General features: G+C 40.2%; 2 protein-coding genes across 2 annotated transcripts; one reads left to right on the top strand and one right to left on the bottom strand.

The window, feature by feature from the left end:
• The first annotated feature begins 449 nt into the window (after window positions 1–449).
• Window positions 450–2,589, top strand: aatf (apoptosis antagonizing transcription factor). Its single transcript, XM_074667977.1, has one exon. It carries the CDS (start codon window positions 518–520, stop codon window positions 2,165–2,167), a length of 1,650 nt encoding a protein of 549 aa, XP_074524078.1. The 5' UTR covers window positions 450–517; the 3' UTR covers window positions 2,168–2,589.
• Window positions 2,590–4,735: 2,146 nt separating this feature from the next.
• On the bottom strand, window positions 4,736–20,758 carry uck2a (uridine-cytidine kinase 2a). The gene is made up of 7 exons (XM_074668448.1): window positions 20,552–20,758; window positions 15,659–15,818; window positions 14,549–14,645; window positions 10,897–11,039; window positions 10,457–10,554; window positions 10,328–10,376; window positions 4,736–6,645 (listed from the first exon to the last, which is right to left on the bottom strand). The coding sequence occupies exons 1-7, from the start codon at window positions 20,654–20,656 to the stop codon at window positions 6,509–6,511; spliced, it is 789 nt and encodes a 262-aa protein (XP_074524549.1). The 5' UTR covers window positions 20,657–20,758; the 3' UTR covers window positions 4,736–6,508.
• Window positions 20,759–21,893: the final 1,135 nt, after the last annotated feature.

Here is a 21,893-nt window from a genome sequence, read left to right as displayed (position 1 = left end):
TTGCGGTCATTCGCTAGAGTTCAATTTTGTTGCAGTTTCTGTTTATTTGGTTGTTTGATTTTCTGTATGTTAACTGTATGAAGCCGGGTTTTAGGAATCATAAAAGTGTCAATTTTTTCTTAAAAAAAAAGAGAAAAAGAAAAACGAAGAAAAGAAAAAGAAACAAAGAAAAGAGAATACTACCCAACAACATGAATTAACAAATTAATTTTGTTTATCTTTTTAATACATTCTAAGTTTTCTGATACGGGATAATCCCCAAACGGCCTTTCTATTGTTTCAATCGTTGTTTTTTTATTATTCTCAGTCATCTTCTAAAACAAAAAAAAAGATAAGTGTTGTTTGGGACGACCCACATTTCCGAGAACCACAGAATTTGCTGTCCGTGAAAATGCTCCGCCTTACAGTCTCTACCCAGGGAATAACATCGGCTGCGAGTCGAGAAGCGTCGCATAATAACACCGTCATCACTTCCCGCAGCTCGGAGCGGAACTAAACACGTGTGGAGTCTATAACCATGGAGGGCTCATTTTCTCAGGAGCTAGAGAATTTGTTGAATCCTTTGCCTAAGTTTGCTGATCCTGAGGATGATGAGGATGAAGCCACCAAGGCCAAAGTGATAGAAACGTTTAACGAGGACGATGAGGACGATGAGGACGGTGAAGGGGTTAGCCGCAGCTCTCTGAGGAAGAACATCACAACCCTGCTCTCGGACACAGACAGACGGTACGCGGGGAAAACAGTCTCCCGTCAACAGCTGATGATGGACATGGAGGGATCTAGTGATAATGAGGAGGATGATGATGATGAGGATGGGGAGGGAGATGAAGATGGTGATGAGAATTCTATGGACGATGAAGATGGTGATGAAAATGATCTGGACGATGATGAGGACTTGGACAGTGATTCGCAGCTTGATGTGAATAAGGCAGACGTGACTTTTCCTCAGGGAGTGGACTTCCATAAACTCACTGAGGGCATGGATGATCTTGGAGTGAGTGAAGATGATGATGGTGACAGTGGAGATGAAACAGAAGGCAGCGATGGAAATGAAGGCTCTGATGATGATGATGATGATGACTATGATGACATTGAGGAGGATGGAGAAAATGATGAGAATGAGGGAGCTGTCCAAACCTTTTCTCAGGATAAAATAGACGAGGAGATGGAGAAAGGGAAGGCTGTGAAGAACCAGCTGGCGCTGTGGGACCAGCTCCTGGAGGGTCGCATTAAAATCCAGAAAGCTCTGGTGACCACCAACCAGCTCCCACAGCCAGACACTCTCCTAGAGTTTAAGAGAAGTGGTGGAGCTGAGCTTGCCGGGGAGCTAAAGAACACCAACAAAGCTTTGAAAGCCTTACAGAGATCCCTGGTGGAGCTGCATGATCAGCTGCTTTACAGAAACTCAGACACAAGGAGCATCGCTCTGGGGGAGACAGACCCTCAGGGTGACTACGATGACGAGGAGATAAACAGTGATGAAGAAGAGTCAGTTCAGGAGAGTGGTGCTCCTAAACGAAAACTGGACATGGCAGAGTATCCAGACTTAATGGCCAAACGATTTGCAGCTTTCCAGCCTTACTGTAACGCTACACTACAGAAATGGCATGACAAAACCAGACTGACGATGGGTAAATCCAGCAAAGGTTTTGGGGCCTTTGATAGAAACATACTGACACAGGTGGACCAGGTTCTGATGGACAAAGAAAGACTAGTGCGGCGCACTCAGACCCGCCGCTCTGAGTACAGGATCCTGGGGAAGAGAGAGGCCTCTGCTCCTTCAACAGAGATAGTCTTTACTGAAGGAGAGGAGGCAGAACAGCAGCTCAAAGCAAACACACACCTCAAGGACCTGGATGAAGATATATTCGATGACGATGATTTCTACCACCAGCTACTGAGAGAGCTGATTGAGCGCAAGACGAGCGCATCAGACCCCAACGACCAAGTAGCCATGGGCAGACAGTGGCTGGCCATCCAGAAGCTCCGCAGCAAGATAAAGAAGAAGGTGGACACCAAAGCCAGCAAGGGGCGCAAAGTGAGATTCCACATCCACAGTAAACTGGTCAACTTCATGGCTCCAATGGATCACAGCTCAATGAGTGATGAGGCTCGCAGTGAGCTGTATCGAGGACTCTTTGGTCAGAACTCCACAGCCAGGGAGTGATGGTAGGAGTACTGAACAACTAACCATCAGTGCTTCTTTCTAGACTGTGGCAGCTGCGTGACGAGACTCTTTCTGTGAAGGAGCTCAACAGTGTGGGCTCATAGTTATTGTGCTCTGACATTTATGAACATGGAGTCACAGGGCACAGACAGATCTTTAAGTCACCTCTGAACAGATGAACTGTTTCGGGATGAGTGGCCAGTATGTGTATGTCATGCCGTGTAACCACCTTGTTATAAAAATGCAATACATACAGGTGGTAAAGAAAAAAAGAACTGCAGAGTTTTGAATGAAATTTGATGAAAAAATGTAGTTTTTCTTGTCACAGAGTCTTTTAAATCAGATATTTTGTAAAACAAACTGTGATTTCAGAGTAAATTTTGATAATCCCAAATCCAAATATTTCTGCTTGTCTCTGTTGTTGTTGTGTCTTTGTTAATTTAACTGCGGATAAGAAATCAATTTAAAACTGTTGTTTTTTGGGCTCTGATGCAGCCATGCTTCTCTGTGTGCTGTCACTCCTCTGTCTCTAGCATTGTCCCACCCACAGTACCATCTAATTGGCTATATATAGAGCATTTTTTGGAAAACTTGACTTACTGTGGAAAACTTTAGGGAGCTATTTTCTTCTTTAAAGTTTTCATTTAACTTAGAATGACATGCTGCAGAGCCTTGGAGCTGTTTGATAAAGATACGATTAGAGGCATTTAAACAAAGTTAAGTTTCAGGGTTTGTATTATTCCATTATAGTCAGGGGGCCAATTCTGAAAAGTGCTTCTGTTAAGACTTTTGTGGGCATGTCAGGGTGCAGGCTGGTAACCTAATTTTTTAGTTAGAGGGGACCCACAGGTAAATTTCTAGGGTGGTTGTCAAGTTGAAATTTTTGGGTGGGGACTTTTATGAGCAATTTTAGGCCAATTTTCAGGTTTTCTGCGCAGGACAACATGTCAACAATAAATGTTGAATATCTCCACGACGGTAAGAGTTATAAACATAGAGTTGGTACCAAATGAAAGCTAACAATCACAGGCTGCCTGCTAAAATGTATTATCAAAATTTTGTGAAATATTATATTTTATTCATTATAAGCAATATAATAATGATAATAATTATTATCATTTATTATTTTTATTTTTGTTATCATTACTGTAAATGGAGCTAGAACATGTAAAAAACCTCTCTCTACCTAGAGAAAGCTTTTTTTCAAAGTGAATATAATCTAGTACAGATAAGATAGTACCCCCAGGCCCCTATCAATTAGTGCCCCAGTTTATGGGCAAGAGTCATGCCAAGTTTAAAGCTTGTGGTGTGAGCCAGTGCAACCCTGCACAAGTTTAAGTAACTGAAGGTCCAGACGGAAAAATTCTAGGTGCATTTAGTGATATTTGACCTTATTAATGCAATGTTGAAATGGAATTATATTTAAAAGATATATCACTACAGTAATGATATCCACCCTCACTTCTTTAGAGTTGAGGTTTACAGCTGCTAGTAGTAAGTAGAAAAACTATGTTGTATTATTCTTATTTAAGCTTTGTATTCAGCTGCAAACACAAGTTTACCCTTTTTAAGTGACCCAAAAGTGTTTTCAAAATAAAATGATCAGATGTGATAAAACCAAATGTTGTTAGATGTGAACCAAAAATTAAACATATGCTATGAGCCAAAAGTGTGGAAGCAAGATCAGATTTGTACAAAATAAATTGTAGTTCCATTGATAAACTGCAACTTTGCAACAAAGTAAACATGATAACTAAATAAGAGTAACGCATCAGAAGACATTTTGAAATTAATTATCAGATATTTGGGTGGTTCTTGAACTGCTCCTTAGACTCCCTGGAAACATTAAGCTAGGCTAATAAAATGACCTTAATATACAGTAAATCATTTTACATAGTTTGTGGTAATAAGGTAACTTGGGAGCTAAAAGAGCTTTTCTATATTTCTTCAAATTTCTTATTTCATATTCCAACTCTATTACTACTCTATTTTTTAATGTTATTGCATTTATTGCACTTTTTCTGTAAGCTGCTGTGGCAAAAAATTTCCCTAATGGGAGATCAATTAAAGAATATTTTATTCTGGCACATTATCACATACAGCAGGGTCTCATATCCACCATGTTCCCGACTCACTCACGGTTACAAAACAAAATGTAAAGGAGCAATTTTTAAAAATTGTGGTCACAGAAGAAATTAGGATTACTGTCCTTTATTAAAAATTCCAATCAGGTTTTGTCTTTTTTATGGGATCAGTTTTAGGATGGTTTTTAGCTTGCTTAAAAAACAAAATGATTTACACTGGTTTGAGTTGGACAAGTGTAAATCAATTTCACTTTGTAGTAGGGATGGGTACCTTTCACACTTGAAACGATACGGTACCAATGCCCGGTACCTGGCAACCGGTACCGGTACTCAACGGTACCAAGTTTCGGTACTTTTTTGCATTTATCTGGTAAGAAATATCAATTTGTTGAATAATAAAATATAAAAAAAAATTCAATTTAACAAATTTATTTTTCAATATATAACCTTGCAATGCTGTGTTCATGTCCAGCACGAAAAATCACCTACTCTTTCACTCCCTCACAGTCACAAGGATGCATTTAGGTACCTAAACATGGTGCCTTTTGGTTTTACATGAATCGATACCCGGTACTTTTGACAGAATTCGGTCGGTACCTATAAAAGTACATAATTCGGTACCCATCCCTACTTAGTTGATACAATAATTTCATCTTGGCTGTATTTTTTGCATGTTCTCCCCGTGTATGCGTGGGTTCTCTCCGGGTATCCTGGCTTCCTCTCCCACAGTCCAAAGCCATGCTCATCAGGTTAATTGATCACTCGAAATTGTCCCTAGATGTGAGTGTGTGCGTGAATGGTTGTCTGTGTATGTGTCAGCCCTGTGATTGATTGGCGACCAGTCCAGGGTGTACCCCGCCTCTCGCCCAATGACAGCTGGGATAGGCTCCAGCTACCTGCGACCCTGAACAGGATGAGCAGTATAGAAAATAAATGAATGAATAAATCAAATGCACCCAGTTATTAAAATGATTTTGTCTTGATTTATTTGTAATAAATGAGTTGGACTAGCTCATCTGTATTGTATTGCATGGATGTACTAAGTTTGAGTTAGAGCTACATGTACTTACTGGATGGAAATCCTGCCCAAAATTTAGTTGAGCGCACTCAAAGACTTATTTTTCTTAGTGTGGTTTTAAAGATAAGCATTATGAATAGAAACTTAAAGTTGCAAAACGTTTGGCCTGTAGTGCACATGTACTGATGCTAGGTTAAAATTAATCTCAAACTCTGAAGCAGTGACAGAAATCTTAACTCATGCATTCAGAGAACACCTGAGAACTTTATCATCATGAAACTGTACAAGAAGAGAACGCCATTGAACAACATGTACACAACACTTCTACAGCCTGGATCTCAGACTTCAAGGCATTTTATAGCTCACTGCATTTATTAACATGACAGTCAGGGTGACGTTTGACTTCTGGGTCATAAATATTGCATACATGTGTACATCTGAGGATTCAAGTTTATGGGATTCAAAAAGAAAAGAAATCCATCTGTCTCATCCCATGATAACAGAACAAAATCTTTATGGAAGTAACATCTGACTCACACTGAAATTAACTGAAACACAATTTATCCACAAACATTCAGATGATTCTTTGGTGATGATGTCATACATCACATGACTTGAGGTGAGAATCGGTTGTTTTTTTTTTGTAGTAATACTGTTTCATCGACAATACAGAGTGAGCGCAAACCAGGCAGCGTGACAAACAAATCATAAATCTCAAACTGTCTGAACATGTCAAAGCCTTCCGTATCATCCAAAACATTAACTACATGGAGCAAAAACAAAAGGCAGGTTGCTTTGATAAAGTAAATCAGTCAGGTTGCACAGTGCAGGTTTTACTGCAGTGAGATAGGCCAGTTCCCTGTCATTACACAGCATGGTGCTACACAGCATTGATTGTGGTTGAAGGCTGTCCAGCGTTTGGATATATTCAAGACTTCTTCAGCGAGTTTCACTGCTGCAGTGGTGTGGTAAAGGCAAGCTGTAGTTTGAATTAAACAAGTTGGAGTCTTCTCCCTTTAATCTCTCAATGTACAGACAAACAGAACTGAACACACCTGCTCTAACCTGGCTCTAAGAAGAACACCTTCATTTCTCATTTGTTGTCTCAGTTCAAGCGGAACCATATCAAAATAAAGTCTCTGTACTCCCTGGTAAGAACTACCCCCCTGGTAAAATGTAAAGCACTTTCTTCACATGTAGACTAGCCCTCCTCTTGTTTCTCTGGGGGTGGTGCTGAGCTCAGTGGGGCCGGCTGCTGGACTCCATGGTTGGCTGCTTCTTTGTTGCTCCATAACTGTTGAACCAGTCGTTCAGCCGTTTGGTCAGACCGCCAGTCACAATATCCTGGATGTGTTGAACGATGAGGTTTATGGCAACTGAAACGAGTGGAAAAGACAACATGGTCAGAGTGAACTTCAACTATTTCACTTATTGAAATGGATAGCTCTTGACAAGGATTTTAAACCAGGAATGCATGACTCAACTTTCAAGAGTTGGCTTAATAAGGGCATTACAGCCTTTTGCACTTTAATCAGTCATTGTACAATGTAATATTTGAAAGAAAATTTAATCTAAACAACCAGGACTTATTTTTGCATTTGCAACTAAGGGAATGTTACAATAATGAAATCAGGGGAAAAGGAAACAAACCCAGTGTAGTGTTAGAAACAATATGTGGTGCATGCAAACACATTACACTGTGTGAGATACTAAAATACCCTATTCTCCTGACTTGTTACATTGTTCCTAAATGTACATGGACTATTTTTCTGATGTTGTGAAAAAGGAGGATCATTATTTAATTAAAAGAAGTAAGAAATAACGCAAAGCTGGCTTGAACCTGAGCTCCCCAGCCATACTCAGTGGATGAATAGTGTACAGGAGATTTTCAACGTGGAAATAAATGACTTTTGCCCTAAAACACTAAAAAGCTGAATTTTAAGAAAAATGGACCAAATGGATTGCCTTCAATAACTCAAAGAACATGTTTTGACTCAATCTGCCTCCTTTATATACACTCACCAGCCACTTTATTAGCTGAAGTTCAAACAGAGCATCAGAATGGAGAAGAAAGGTGATGTAAGTGACTTTGAATGTGGCATAGTTGTTGGTGCCAGACTGCCTGGCCTGTGTATTTCAGAAACTACTGATGTCTTGGGATTTTCACGCACAACCATTCCTAGGCAGGGGCGTATTTAGTCGTTTGGGGGCCCAAGGCAAACCCAGTCAATGGGGCCCTCCATGTCCTTGTAACTCATCTTCCTCAGAGCTAGACTGGCCTTCCCTGGGTCCACTGTCTCTTTCCCAGAATCAAGGCATGAGACAGTGCTAATCTTGTACATGGTAACTTAACACAACTAAATGCATTTCCTCAATTTCTGTACTTTAGTTGGATTTTGAAAAAAGTGAATACATAATTTAGTCCACTTTGTCCTGGATATGAAATCTTTTATGGTCAATTGAAGCTTATTTGTCCCACAGTGGGGAATTTACAGAGTAACAGTAACAAACAAGAAAGTATGAAGTGAAAAACATTACAATAGATAAATATTGAAAAAAAATAGCTAAGTAGAGAAAAAATATGTAAATATCAAGCACAACATAAAACTGGAAAAAAAATCTACTGAAAGAGGTGATATTTACAGTTAGCATACTTTTTGGTACTATTATTCTAAAGTTAATGTATTTTTATTTGACCCCTTGTCCAGTGAGTTATGTATCCAAAAAAGAGATTTTGTACAATAATGTTTATTACATTATCATTAAAGATTAAGCCTTTTGATGTATTTTGAAGCATGTGAAGTAAGATTTAGGAAACAAATGCTTTCAATTGAGGAGAACTTCATAAATCAGTTTTTAAGAGATACTTTGGGGGCCCCTGGGAATCTTGGGGCCCCAGGCAACTGCCTGTCTTTGCCTAATTGTAGCTACGCCCCTGTTCCTAGGGTTTACAGAGAATGGTCCCAAAAAGAGAAAATATCCAGTGAGCAGCAGTTCTGTGGGCCAAAATGCCTTGTTGATGCCAGAGGACAGAGGAAAATGGCCAGACTGGTTCCAGCAGACAGAAAGGCAACAGTAACTCAAATAACCACTTGTTACAACCGAGGTCTGCAGAAGAGCATCTCTGAACGCACAACATGTTGAACCTTGAGGCAGATGGGCTACAGCAGCAGAAGACCACACCGGGTGACCCTCCTGTCAGCTAAGAACAGGAAACTGAGGCTACAATTCACACAGCAACACCAAAACTGGACAATAGAAGATTGGAAAACATCTCCTGGTCTGATGAGTCTGGATTTCTGCTGTGACATTCAGATGGTAGGGTCAGAATTTGGCGTCAACAACATGAAAGCATGGATTCATCCTGCCTTGTATCAACGGTTCAGGCTGCTGCTGCTGGTGTAATGGTGTGGGGGATATTTTCTTGGCTCACTTTGCACCCCTTCGTATCAGTTGAGCATGGTTTAAAGTCCTCAGCCTACCTGAGTATTGTTGCTGACCATGTCCATCCCTTTATGAGCACAGTGTACCCATCTTCTGATGGCTACTTCCAGCAGGATAACGCTCCATGTCATAAAGCTGGAATCATCTCAGACTGCTTTCTTCAACATGACAATGAGTTCCCTGTACTCAAATGGCCTCCTCAGTCCCCAGATCTCAATCCAATAGAGCACCTTTGGGATGTGGTGGAACGGGAGATTCTCATCATGGATGTTCAGCCGACAAATCTGCAGCAACTGTGTGATGCTATCATGTCAATATGGAGCAAACTCTCAGAGGAATGTTTCCTGTATCTTGTTAAAGCTATGCCACCAAGGATTAAGGCAGTTCTGAAGGTGAAAGGGGTCCAACCCGGTACTAGCAAAGTGTACCTAATAAAGTAAGCGGTGAGTGTATTGTTCACTGCAGCCTTTGACCATCAGATGGTTGAAAGCAGAACCTCTCTCGTACAATATATAAATTCAAAAGGTGTAGGATGTTTATCAAATGGACAGATCACATTCCCACTAAGGCTTCAGAAAGTCAGCTTTATTAAAGGACAAGAACCCATGCTAGCTTTATCACTGCAAAAAAAACACCTATTAGTGAAGCAAAATTCTCAAAATGCCGTCACCCTGTTTCTGACTGGGATTTGTGCCTGCAACATTATACTCAGGAGCGGACATTATCTCTTTATTTGCCATAACTGATATTGTTTTCTTTCATTTCTATCCTCTATCCCCTATGAAGGGTTTTAAAAATATACACACAGTTGGAAAAAGGATCAGAAACTTACTGAACTGTACTGAAGTGTACACATTGTGTTGTACTGAAAAAAACCCAAATCAAAACTAAGTTTAATAAAACAGCTTGGGTCAGAATAGTTCATTTCTGTAACAATGATTGTTTTTTCTCAACAGTTTAGAAAATATCAAGATCACAAGTTTGTCCAACCAGAGGCTCAGCTCATGTGACTGACAGGTCTGGCACCCTGTAGCTCTTAGTGTGAGGACTTTCATTGTCGTGTTGTTGTTTTTTTTCTTACTTCAGGCTAACCCCAGTGTTAGGACAAATATCTGCACCCTAATTTAATTATTTTTCATCAGCCAAAGAAGAACTTGTTTTTGTGTCCCGGGCTGATTAGCCAATCTCAGAATGCTAACATGATTAACTCTGATGATTAAACTGTCCAGGGCCCAGGGTCGTGAGCATGTTAGCATCAAGCTGAAAGAGACACTACCGTGGCCTCGGAGCGAGCACAGTAGCTTGTGTGTAGCTATTTGTAGAGTCCACATGGTTTTTCTACAGTATGTGTTTGATGATGACCTGTTTGAAGGTATTTGAAGTATGTACAGTAGTTTTTTTTAATTGTTTTGAAGTTTCAATAACAGAATGATCTTTCTCAAAGCTGCAGCATCTCTTCCTTCCTCAGTTTTCAGCTCTGAGGTCAACAATAAACACAGCTGTGTCCTTTAGGATAACACTGTTTAGACTGCTGTCTCAAACCTTTGGTCTCACTTTCTTTAATATCACCTCTGAGGGCCTTGGATTCAAGAACTGAAGAGTACAAATACTCACCAAGGTTGTCTGCTCCTCTTGGTATAATCACATCAGCATACTTCTTTGTCTGAGGAAAGAAGAACAAAGGTTTGACCATGAGACAGAGCTCAGAGTCAGGTACAATATGTGGTGGAAAAAAGCACTTACAGGTAAACAGAACTCCTCAAATGCCGGCTTGACAAAAGTTATATATTGTGCTAGAACACTCTCCAGGTCCCGTCCACGTTCACTTATATCCCGAAGTACTGAGGGTAAATAAAACCAGAGGAAAGATACAATGACAGGACCATGAGCTCTGCTTTGAGTCAGTGCATTAAATTACAAAATCTCTAACCTGACGCTTTTTGAGCAGATTATTAACACATTGATACATCCCACTCAGGTAAGACAGCTCACTCAGACTTATTTTCCTTTTCACTGAGTCATTGCTCCTTTTCCCTTGCTGTGTCTTTCTGCTCAAATCAGCTTCACATAAACCTTAAGGATGTGGTTTGCATCTATCTTATCATCCAGGTCCACGCAGTAAGGAGAAACAGTGTAATCTAAAACCTTTGATTCTCTCTCTCAGTCGTGTTAGCCTGTCTCACCTCTTCTTGACAGCCGCGTGTCTGCATCTGTGTCCACAAACAGCTTCATCTGGAAAAGGTCTCGGATCTCCTGAGAATAGAACATCAGGATGCCTTCAAACAGCACCACGTCAGCCGGGTACACCGTCACTGTCTCCTCTTTCCTGCCAAACACAAGGTACAACATTAAAAACACATGGACAGTACCATGTTAGCATGCCACATTGAATTTGTGTATTTCAGGTATCCTGGTGATAAAGAAGGTGCTGTTAAATGAAGCCCTAAAATGGCTACTCCTCAAGAAAAGGCTCCATGTGTGTCATGGTTTACTAAAACAAAATCAGACACAAGGACTCAGCAAACTACAGAGCTATATATCCAGTATGGAAGAGATCTACCATCAAGTCTGTGAATTCATGTATGGCACAAAACATTAATTGAGACAGGCACTGTGTTGGATAAAGGGAGGAGTGGACGACCGTGAACATCTGATGAAAACATGTATCGTGTAAGACAAGCCTTTCAGTGTTCTCCTGCAAAATTCGTGAAAAAAACCTTAATGTCTACTCGTCATTTTGTGTCAATGTCATGTTTTTCTGTTCATTTGCTTTTTTAATGCAGATTTGAATTGTAAAGAGACTTTTCGGACACCCTGTGAATCCTATATGTGGGAAAGTCATTATGTGTCTAAAGTGAGACAACAGAAGTGGAAGGATTTTTCATTTGCTACTGGTCTTTTCTGTAAGGGTGAGGCAAAAAGAAAAAGAAAGGGGAGAAACTGAGAAACATTGGCTTCGTTTACATGCAGTCATTAACCTGAATGTTTCAGGAACCAGAATATTGACCTTAATCCCAAAACTGACAGCATGTAAACGTGACCATTCGTTTTATTACTGCAAAATTCAAGGTACTGTGGGGCCCACAGTCTCACATACACTGTGGTGAAGACGTAACTCGAAACAAGGCATGTGTTTGTTTTGGAAATAAATGGAAATCAGAGTTTCTTTTTAACTCTGCTTTTCTTTGTTTAAGACAGCTTTTTACCAGATACAACACCATGACGTAAGGTGTTTATCAACAGTTGGGCAGAGTTACGCGTTGAAAAGTGACAACAAGCTAACTTTGTCAGTTTGTACCATAGTTAAGTAGCTGGCTACATTTAGCTCTACTCCCAGCCAAGTGCTCTTAGACATGACTGTAACTTGTAAAGTGAGGGAATCCTGGTTAATTTCTTCCTGTACTCATCTACCAACTCCAACCTCACCAAGCAGAACTAAAGTAACCTTACTATTCGTGTTATTGATAGACTCTCAAGTTTGAACGGACCACTGCAGAATAACTGCTGACTGTGGGTTGAGATGAACATTAGCAAAGAAAGTTGAACCTGTGTTTTAGCCTTTAGCTCATGTTTCAGCCTTAGGTTGTGTTTTGGCCTTTAGCCTGTGTTTTAGCTAATGGCACTTGTTAAAGACTTTAGCTTGTGTTTTAGCCTTTAGATGCGCTCGAGATGTGCTCGCGGTGATTATACGAAATGGATCGCACGCGCTGTCCACGTGCTTGTGCTCAAGTAAACTGTGCTGAAGCCCACCTCTCCGAAGCGTGCCGAAGCACGGAAGGGAATCGTGCTTGAGCACAGCACAGTTGCGGTCACACTGGCCATTCAAAACGTGCTTTAGGGCTGAAGCGTGCTTAGGCACGGCACGATTGGCCAGTGTGACCGCGTCCTTAGGTTGTGTCTTGGCCTTTAGCCTGTGTTTTAGCCAATAGCACTTGTTTCAGCCTTAGGTTGTGTTTTGGGCTTCAGCCCTTGTTTTAGACTTTAGCCTGTGCTTTGGCCTTTAGCTCGTGTTTAAGCCCTAGTATGTGTTTTGGCCTTTAGCCTGCATTTTAGCTTTAAGCTAGTGGTCAAGCCTGTGGCCTGTGTTTAGGCCTTAGGTTGTGTTTTGGCCTTTAGCCTGTGTTTTAGCCAATAGCACTTGTTAAAGACTTTAGCTTGTGTTTTTGCCTTTTAGCCCATGTTTTAGCCTTAAGGTGTGTTTTGGGCTTCAGCCCCTGTTTTAGCCTTTAGGCTGTGATTTTGCCTTTAGCCCTTATTTTAGAATTTAGTCTGTGCTTTGGCCTTTAGCTTATGTTATTAGCCTTTAACTGTTGTTGTAGCCTTCAGCTAATGTTTTTACCTATAGCTGGTGTTCTGGCCTTTAGGCCTGTGTTTAAGCCTTCAGCCGGTGCCCAAGCCCTGGGTTGTGTTTTGGTCATTAGCCTGTGATTTAGCCTTTAGCCCTTGTATTAGCCCTAAGTTTGTGTTTTAGCCTGTGGCCAGTGTTTCAGCCTTCAGCTGGTGTTTTAGCCTGTGGCCTGTGTTTTTGGCTTTAGCTCATGTTTTTTAGCTTCTAGCTAGTTTTTAGTCATAAGCTCAGGCTTTATCTATCTCCCATTTATCTTTCTTCTGCTGTTATGGTCCTTTTTCTGTCCGACAGTTAGGCTCCAGTGTCTACCATCCCTACAAAATTAATCACAGAAATCATTTTCAGCAGAGGAAAAACACTGATCTCTCTACTCTCAACTAAACTTCATCAGTCATCATGGTCTTATGATGGAGAAATAGACGTGCCATAAATCAATCAGGTCCTGCTCGACCCAATCAGGAAGCTATAGAGTAGCATTTAGGGAAATCCTACATTGATGCCGATACTCTCATTTTAAAGAGTGGATTACGATCAGGTATACAAGGGAGAAATTTTCAAAACCACTTAGAAACTCCTCACAGCCCCTTTAAAGGTCCCATGTTTTGCAAAAATCACTTTATTAAGTCTTTTAGTGAAATTTGTGGGTCTTTGGCTTTCCTCCCAGCCCACAAAATGTGATATTTGATGACAAAACCTGTATTTAGTAGTGCTTGTGAATGTAAAATCCTGCCCTAAAACGAGCTGTTCAGAATTTCTGGGGTTTGCCGACGTCAGCAAGTCCCTTTTTTTCAGGAGCAAGTCTGACCTGATTGGTCCACCAGAGCAATTAACAACACTGATGAAAACAGTCAGGAGCTTATCGTACAGTGTTTTTTTCCAATGACTGTAGGTTATTGGTTTTATTTCTCAGTGGGTACGGGTAGGGCTGCACGGTGGTGCAACGGTTAGCGCTGCAGCCTCACAGCAAGAAGGTCACCGGTTCAGTTCCCCACCTCGGCCGGTAGGTCTTTCTGTGTGGAGTTTGCATGTTCTCCCCGTGCATGTGTGGGTTCTCTCCGGGTACTCCGGCTTCCTCCCACAGTCCAAAAACATGCTTACCAGGTTAATTGGTCACACCAAATTGTCCCTAGGTGTGAGTGTGTGCGTGCATGGTTGTCTGTCTATGTGTCAGCCCTGCGATTGACTGGCGACCAGTCCAGGGTGTACCCTGCCTCTCGCCCAATGATTGCTGGGATAGGCTCCAGCCACCCGCGACCCTAAACAGGATAAGCGGTATAGAAAATGGATGGATGGATGGATGGGTAAGGGTAATTGATTAGCATAGGTGCTAATCAATTACCCGTACCCACTGAGAAAGGTAAAAACAAGATCATGGAGGGTTTATTCTTTATTTTCAAAGGTTATGTTACTTTGACTTCCTGTAGCATTTCAGATTTTCTTTTTAGTCTGAAGGCAAAATGCATACCAACCTGATAAGAAGCTCTCACCTTGAATGAGACACAAAATCATAAACAGGGATGTGAACTGTCTTCCCCTCTTTAATGTCCCACAGAGTAGCAATTATGAGGTCATTGTCGAATGCATCTGCACACAGAGAAAACAAAAAGAGTACAGATAAATGAAAATTCCTCTGATAAAATGACTTGTCACCTACTCCAGATCCTGAATCACATACAAACTGAGAGCCAAATCAGCCTCAGTCATACAGCTGTGTTAGAAACTTGTTTCTGATTGGCTTATGGCATTCATCACGTTGGCATGCTGAACCAGAGACAACCAGATTGCAGGTATCAGTCCGAGAGAGAAGTCCCAAATATCTGTAAAGCTGATTTTGCCTTTTTCTGTTGATTACACATCAAAAAGTCTGTTTCTGATCATTTAACAACATCAAAGGTATTCTGTAAAATAGCTCTGTTATTTGAGTGCAGAGGTGTGCACAGGGAAGGGGCACAGGGGGCTAGTCGCCCTTCTGTTGAAAAATACACACTAAAGTGCCCTCCTGGTTGGCCATGCAGTGCCCTCACAAACATGCTGAACTTATTGCCTTGTCAGTGGGGAGATCCTGCTGTATGTGTATTTATTTTTCTTTTTGCCCCTGCCCTTCAAAAAGTCAGTGCACACCAGTGTGTGAGAGCTTAACACACCTGGTTGATGGCTGACCAGACACTGGTAAAGAAAGGAAAAGGAGTGGCCGATAACTGCACAGCAACAAGCAGGAGATGTGAAAGAAATGCCAACAAAACTGGAGGAAGCAGGCATGAGGCCAACACAAACCACAAAACTGTAGACAAACAGGAAAGAGGAGCACGAACAGGTGCTGCCGTTATTCTGTATCTGATGAGGATGCAAGTAAAAGAAATAAGAACGGGAAATTTCAGACTCTAACATGAACGGAAATGTGTTAAAATGATCAGTAAGCTAAAAAGAACACTGGTGTTGCTCAATTATTGTCAAATGGATGAAGTCATCACTATGTAAAGTTAGTAGGCCGTTATTCAAAGTAGAATCCAGACAGGGTGAGACGAGCCTCACATGTACAAAAAAATCATCTCTCTCACTGGAGCCTGCAAGATTTCTATCCTTCAGACAAACTGTACCTGGGTGGTCAAAATTGAACTGGCCCTTGAGTGCCTTGGCCTTCTGCTCCGGGGTGAGGACCCTGTAAAAGCTGTCCTGGCTAAGGATGGCCACTTGTCGCTGGTGGTGGTCGATCTCATTCTGTCCCAGGAGCTCCATGATCTTACTGCATACAGAGGACTGGAAAAACAAAGAGAGGCCACAAAACAAAACCTGAATGAAAAAAAACTGTTCAATTTCTATATGGAGGATTAGGGCCACCTTGAAAAACATATATATCAATAATAATTTACAAGATTAATCTCATAAATTCACAAGAATAAAGTTGTTACTAGGGGTGTAAATCACCAGTTTCATGACGATACGATACAATATCGATATACTGGACAACGATACGATACTTGGCGATATCACAAAGTCTGCCACGATACGATACGATGCGATATAGTAGCCTTCGATCTATTTTAGAAGATATTTATGTACGCATTCAACACCATCACTTACATCAAAGTCATCTAAACCAAGAACAAATACAAAGCAATTGACAATTTTATTGCTGAAACATTTCAAGACATTTGAATGGAAATCATTTTTTGTAACAAATAGAAAATAGGTCTGTTTCACTGTTATGTGCCCCATTTTTCATGTCATCAGTTAACATTAAGAGTCACCTGCTAGTTGCAGTTATAAACATAACTTATACACAATTCACCACCTTGAATTGACAAGTTTCTGCATAGGTGCTGTGCTGAGCGAATCTCATCCTCTTCTTTAGCCTGGCTGCTAGCCATACTCTGCTAGTGTTGTTTGGGGGCACAATTGGGCGGAAACTGTGACACGGATATCCCGGTTGGAATTTCAAAATAAAGGCATATATTTGAGATGATAATGATTATCGATGTTTTGAATTTCCACCGATTTGATTGAATCGTTGCTTAACCAATCTGTGTATCGATATATATTGATAGATCATCACACCCCTAGTTGTTACTGTAAGAGAGAAGCAGCAAGAGCTGAACCAATGCCTTGAATAATTCGAGGTACTTGATTACAAGAAATGGTCGAGGACTTTTCTCTGCATGGAGGAAGCCTTTCATTTTAAAAAAGATCAAAGAGTGGTATTTCAAATAGAGCTGACGCCATATTTAGGTCTTAAGGTAGGCTGTTCCACAGACAAGGGCCACAATAATAAAAAGAGACTTCTCCATATGTTTTAGTCCTAACTTCAGGTACCATCAAAGACGACCTGAGAACCCTACTTGGCTCAAATGATAAAAGCAAATCTGATAAATATAAGGGAGCAAGACCATTAAGAGATTTTTAGACTAATAAAAGAACCTTAAATTCTATTCTAAATCTTTTCTAGTTACTTAAGTGCCAAAATTTTATCAGTCTGACTCCAAAATACAAAACTATTATTGTGTTGTCTGTGAAAGTCTTGGCATTAGCCTCTATGTTGAGCAGTTATTAACTCTATTTGTTGTGTTTCGTTTGTTACACATTTGATCATTTGCATCTCCTGGGGCTCAAGCCCCCCGTCCCTAAATAATAGTGACGTCCCTGTACTGTAGAATAGGTTTCATAATTAAGGAATTATTTAATCTTTGGCCACATCAGTATAATACTGTAAAAAGTACAAGTACCCTATATACCCCAGATAGCTGAGAAACTGGACTATTTTTTTAAGAACTTTGATAGAGTTAGAAAGATATTCACAGATTTGTCTGTCCCTGATCAATAACTCATTAGTGTAAAATTGTTTTTGCAAACCAACACCTCTCTGCAATCACAGCAAGGCAGACTCAGAGCTACAAATGTATTTTCCTCAAAACAAGCCATCCTCAGATGCTCTTGTTCAAATGAAGAGGGGCTGAGTGAGAAATTGAAAATAATCAAACCAACAGTTAGAGCTTCGACTGATGTAAATCTGCCATGCAGATTATTTCCATTCTTGCTGATGTGTGTTTTCAATTCCGTTGTGTCAATAAATAATCTTTAACTGTTTTTCTGTGCATGTTCATTTCAGTTAGTTGTTTCAAAATTACAGTATAAACTGGGTAGAGAGTGGGATAATCATACATTAATCAAAACCAAGGTAGAAGACTGTTCTATTAGTCGTCATTTTGATTTTTTCCATAATCACAGCCCTAGAATGAAGCATCTGCAAATTGCAGCATTGATAAAAAATTATACAAAAATATTAAACAACTTCACCCAGGAGAGGAGTAGAATCATCGAAATCATGCTAGACATGTGATCTCATGTGTTTTATACTACATTTCTGAGATTTTCTGAGACCTATTCAGATAATAAGTGTGTCCTCATAAATATAACTTTTTCCCCATAAATTTACTTTTTTCCTTGTTAATGTACAACTTTTTTTCCCGTCATTTAATTATTTCATTCAAGTTAATTTATGTGATTAATCTCATAAATTATCTTTTTTTTTATTTAAAGTGGCCCTTATCCTCCACCATAGATCGTCTCCTGAGCTGAAAAGAAAACTTTATCTGTTGTTAAAGGGGCTGTGAGGAGTTTCTAAGTGATCTTGAAAAACCCTCTCTTCTAGATGTATACCTGATTTTAATCCACACTTTAAAATGAGATCATCGGAACCAATTAAGGTTATTCCAGAATGTTTTATCTTGGCTTTCTGATCAGGTCGAGAAGGACCAGGCCCTAATTATGGCACGTCTAGGTCTCTATGCCAACACCACGCAGACAGATAAACTTTAGAAGAGAGAAGAGAAATCTGTGTTTTTCTCTGCTGAAAACAATTTCTGTGATTAATTTTGTAGTGATGTTGGACACTGGAGCCTAATTGTCAGATAGAAAAAGGACAGAAGAGTAAAAGAAAGAGAAGAGAAGTGTTTGTGCTAATGTTGACTCCAACCCACAGTCAGCAGTTATTCTGCAGTGGTCTGTTCAAACTTGAGAGTCTATCAATAAAATGAAGAGTGAGGTTACGTTAGCTCTGCTTGGTAGATGACTGACAGGACATAACCAGGATTCACTAACGTTACACCTTACAGACACGTCTTAGAGCACTGGGCTGTCAGCGCTACATATGGACGGCTACTAAACCACTGTACAAACTGACAGTTTGCTTGTTGACATATTAGTCTACAGATACGTCGTAGTACAGGGATGCTAGTAGCGCTACTAGTAGCTTACGTATGGTACAAACTTAAAACCTTTGATTGTTGTCACATTTCAAACAACAGTGCTATGCAGCTGTACTAATAAATACCTTCCCTCGTCATGTTGTATCCAGTAAAAAGTTGTCTTGAATAAGAAAAATTTGTTTTGCTCCAATCTCCACTCTGGGCCAGAAAGTGGCTTTGCAGTCTAATTAAGTAGTAGCATCTTTTAAGATGTTGACTTGAAAGCTGCAAACTTGGATTTTTTAATTTCATTTGTGCACCTGGCAGACAGCTAGGCAGTCAGCTGGAACAACCCCCCCCCCCCCCCACACACACACACACACACACACACACACACACACACACACACACACACACACACACACACACACAGAGTACAGTGGACTCTGTTCAGATAATGAGTGGGAGGACAGGTGTTTTTTTGACAGTTTCTGTGGGAAACACAGATCATAACAGCGGGAAGTCAACAAACAGCCGTCTGTTAAACCACAGCATCAAGATCTGTTGATTAAGATGTCCACGAAATCAACCTTCAACTCACTGTAACTTGTTGTGTCAAGGACTCACTTAATATCTCACCAAGTCTTCACAAATTCATTCATTTTCCAACCGCTTATCCTGTGCAGGGTCGCGGGTGGCTGAAGCCTAGCTCAGCTGTCATTGGGAGAGAGGCGGGGTACACACTGGACTGGTCACCAGTCAATCACAGGGCTGACACATAGACAGACAACCTTTCACACACACACTCATACTTGCGGACAATTTAGAGTGACCTATTAACCTGATGGGCATGTTTTTGGACTGTGGGAGGAAGCCAGAGTACCTGGAGAGAACCCACACATGCACAGGGAGAACAAGCAAACTCCACACAGAAAGACCCACCAGCCAAGTTGGGAATCAAACCTGTGACCTTCTTGCTGTGAGGCTGCAACACTAACTGTTGCACCACCGTGCAGCCCCTTCACAAATTAGCACAGAGAAATGCTTTCATTGAGCCTCAGGGTGTGAAATGAGCAACAACTCAACAAAATGTTAAACAGATGCAACCTTTTCTGATCTTTAAGAGGGAGAGCAACTTCATCATGTGCACTAGAATATAGATCAGAGGATGATAATGCAAATACTCAGCGGCTCATAGCACTGAGGACATCATTGAGATGCCAATGAGCAGGCCTATGAGTGTTAATCAAGGGAGGAACAGCTGTGACAGCACATGGAAGAGTAACACTGGATGGTACCAGCTGATCAACAACATGTCAACAAAAACAACCCATGATGCTTAATATTACTACCACCTGCAGACACTGGGAGACTTATGAAGACTGAGGAGTGATCTAATATTCAGTATATGTAGATTATATCATGACTTGTTTTGACTGTTTTAGAGCCTGTGACCACAGACTTGCACAGCTGATGCTCATTATCTCATATCTCTCCGTTTCTTTCTGGCCATGACACCATTTCTATCCTCTGAACCTGCAGTATGTGGATCACGGGAGCCTCCTAAGGGGGCTTAGTTTTAATTCTGTTGGCTTTAAATTTATCACCGTTTTATCAAAAAATATTTTATAAAGCACGTGGTTTCCTGTTTTAACACGCAGGAAAACAAAAACTAAGAAAAACGGGATGAGGCAGAGACTATAGATGGGATCTGCACCTTAGATTGATAAGTCATCTTGATGCTTTTAAAAAACATTTCGGATGTGTGGACTGAAGTAATACTTAACTGCCACAGTTTCAGGTACCAACCTTGCCGCTGGCTGTTCCTCCAGCAACTCCGATGAGGAAAGGCTGCCGGGTGTTGCTCTCATTCCTGGCTTGGTCACCTGGCTTTGTCTCGCTGTCGCCTGTCATGCTTCATCTACAGAGCGATGCGGCCCTGAGTTGCTGCTACTGCTGCTGCTGGAGCTCCGAGTGCGCTCCTCCCATCAGATGATGGTATCGATGATGAGGCTGGCGGAAATGAGCACACAACGAGATGATGTTGACGTAACCGCAATCTGATGTAAAAGTGCTCGATGTCCTGAAATCATGGAATAACCTTACTGTAACAAACAATATATAGATTCTAGATATCTCAATAATTATTTTTATTTCTTTCCTCTTTTTTTTTCTTTCTTTTTTTTGTTTCCCTCAAATTCTAGTTTATGTATGTATTTATTTTCAGGTATTACTTCATTCATTTTCATTTACTGATATTTGTTTTAAATACACTTGTTCACATTGGGATGACTACCTAGGTTCATCAAGTAATGAAATGACCATTAAGTGAGTCAAACTGAGAACTGTAAGATGAACTTCTTAAAAAAAACAAAAAACAAAAAAAAACTAAGGAATAATATGGAAAATGTAGAAATGATTTTGTGTATTGTCTGTATTATTGCTATTAAGTGTGAAAGCATCTCCTAAATGATATTTGTGTATGTTAATATAGGTGTTAAATAAAAATTAAGTTCCAAAAAAAAAAAATCCTTACTGTAGAATTCCTCTCACCCACATTATAATAAAACTGTATATATTTTTTAAGATTTTCTAAATGAATAATATCTTTTTTAAATGCATAAATCGTATTTTTTCTATTATTAAATCAGCAAGGAATAGCCTAGGTGTTGATGCTGACACTGTCCTCAGGATCATCTAGGCTAATTTATTTAGGCCTATTTATTTATTTATTTATTTATTTATTTATTTATTATTTTAAAAAGAGATTGCATGTTAAATAATTTCTGTAATTTTTCCCCTCAAATGTTATCATAAATGCATGCTACAGGACAAACAGCGTGTGCATCCAGAGGTACCAAGGACCAAGGTACCTTTTAGACCAAGGTACCTTGGTCTCTTATGGACATGACAGTAGATGAGCAAAAAATATGAAAATTATATCGACCAAGTTACGTTTATCAGTCTGTTTCCTGGGTATAGAAGACAAAAGCAGAAATAAGAAATCAAGCTGTTTTTTTCCCGTTGTGTGCATAAAAAAACCCTGGGAAAAAAAAAAACAGGAAACGGCTTGTTTTTTCGTTTTTGTGTTTTGCACCAAAAAAAAAAAGGAACATTTTTTTTTTCGTTTTCACACAAAAAAATGAAAATT

Source organism: Halichoeres trimaculatus, unplaced genomic scaffold, assembly GCF_033239565.1.
Source record: "Halichoeres trimaculatus isolate MK-OKI-2021-1 unplaced genomic scaffold, fHalTri1.1 fHalTri1_scaffold_4, whole genome shotgun sequence".
Classification (NCBI taxonomy): domain Eukaryota; kingdom Metazoa; phylum Chordata; class Actinopteri; order Labriformes; family Labridae; genus Halichoeres; species Halichoeres trimaculatus.
The sequence above is the reverse complement of the archived record's forward strand: the minus strand, read 5'-3'. Positions and strand labels throughout refer to the sequence as shown.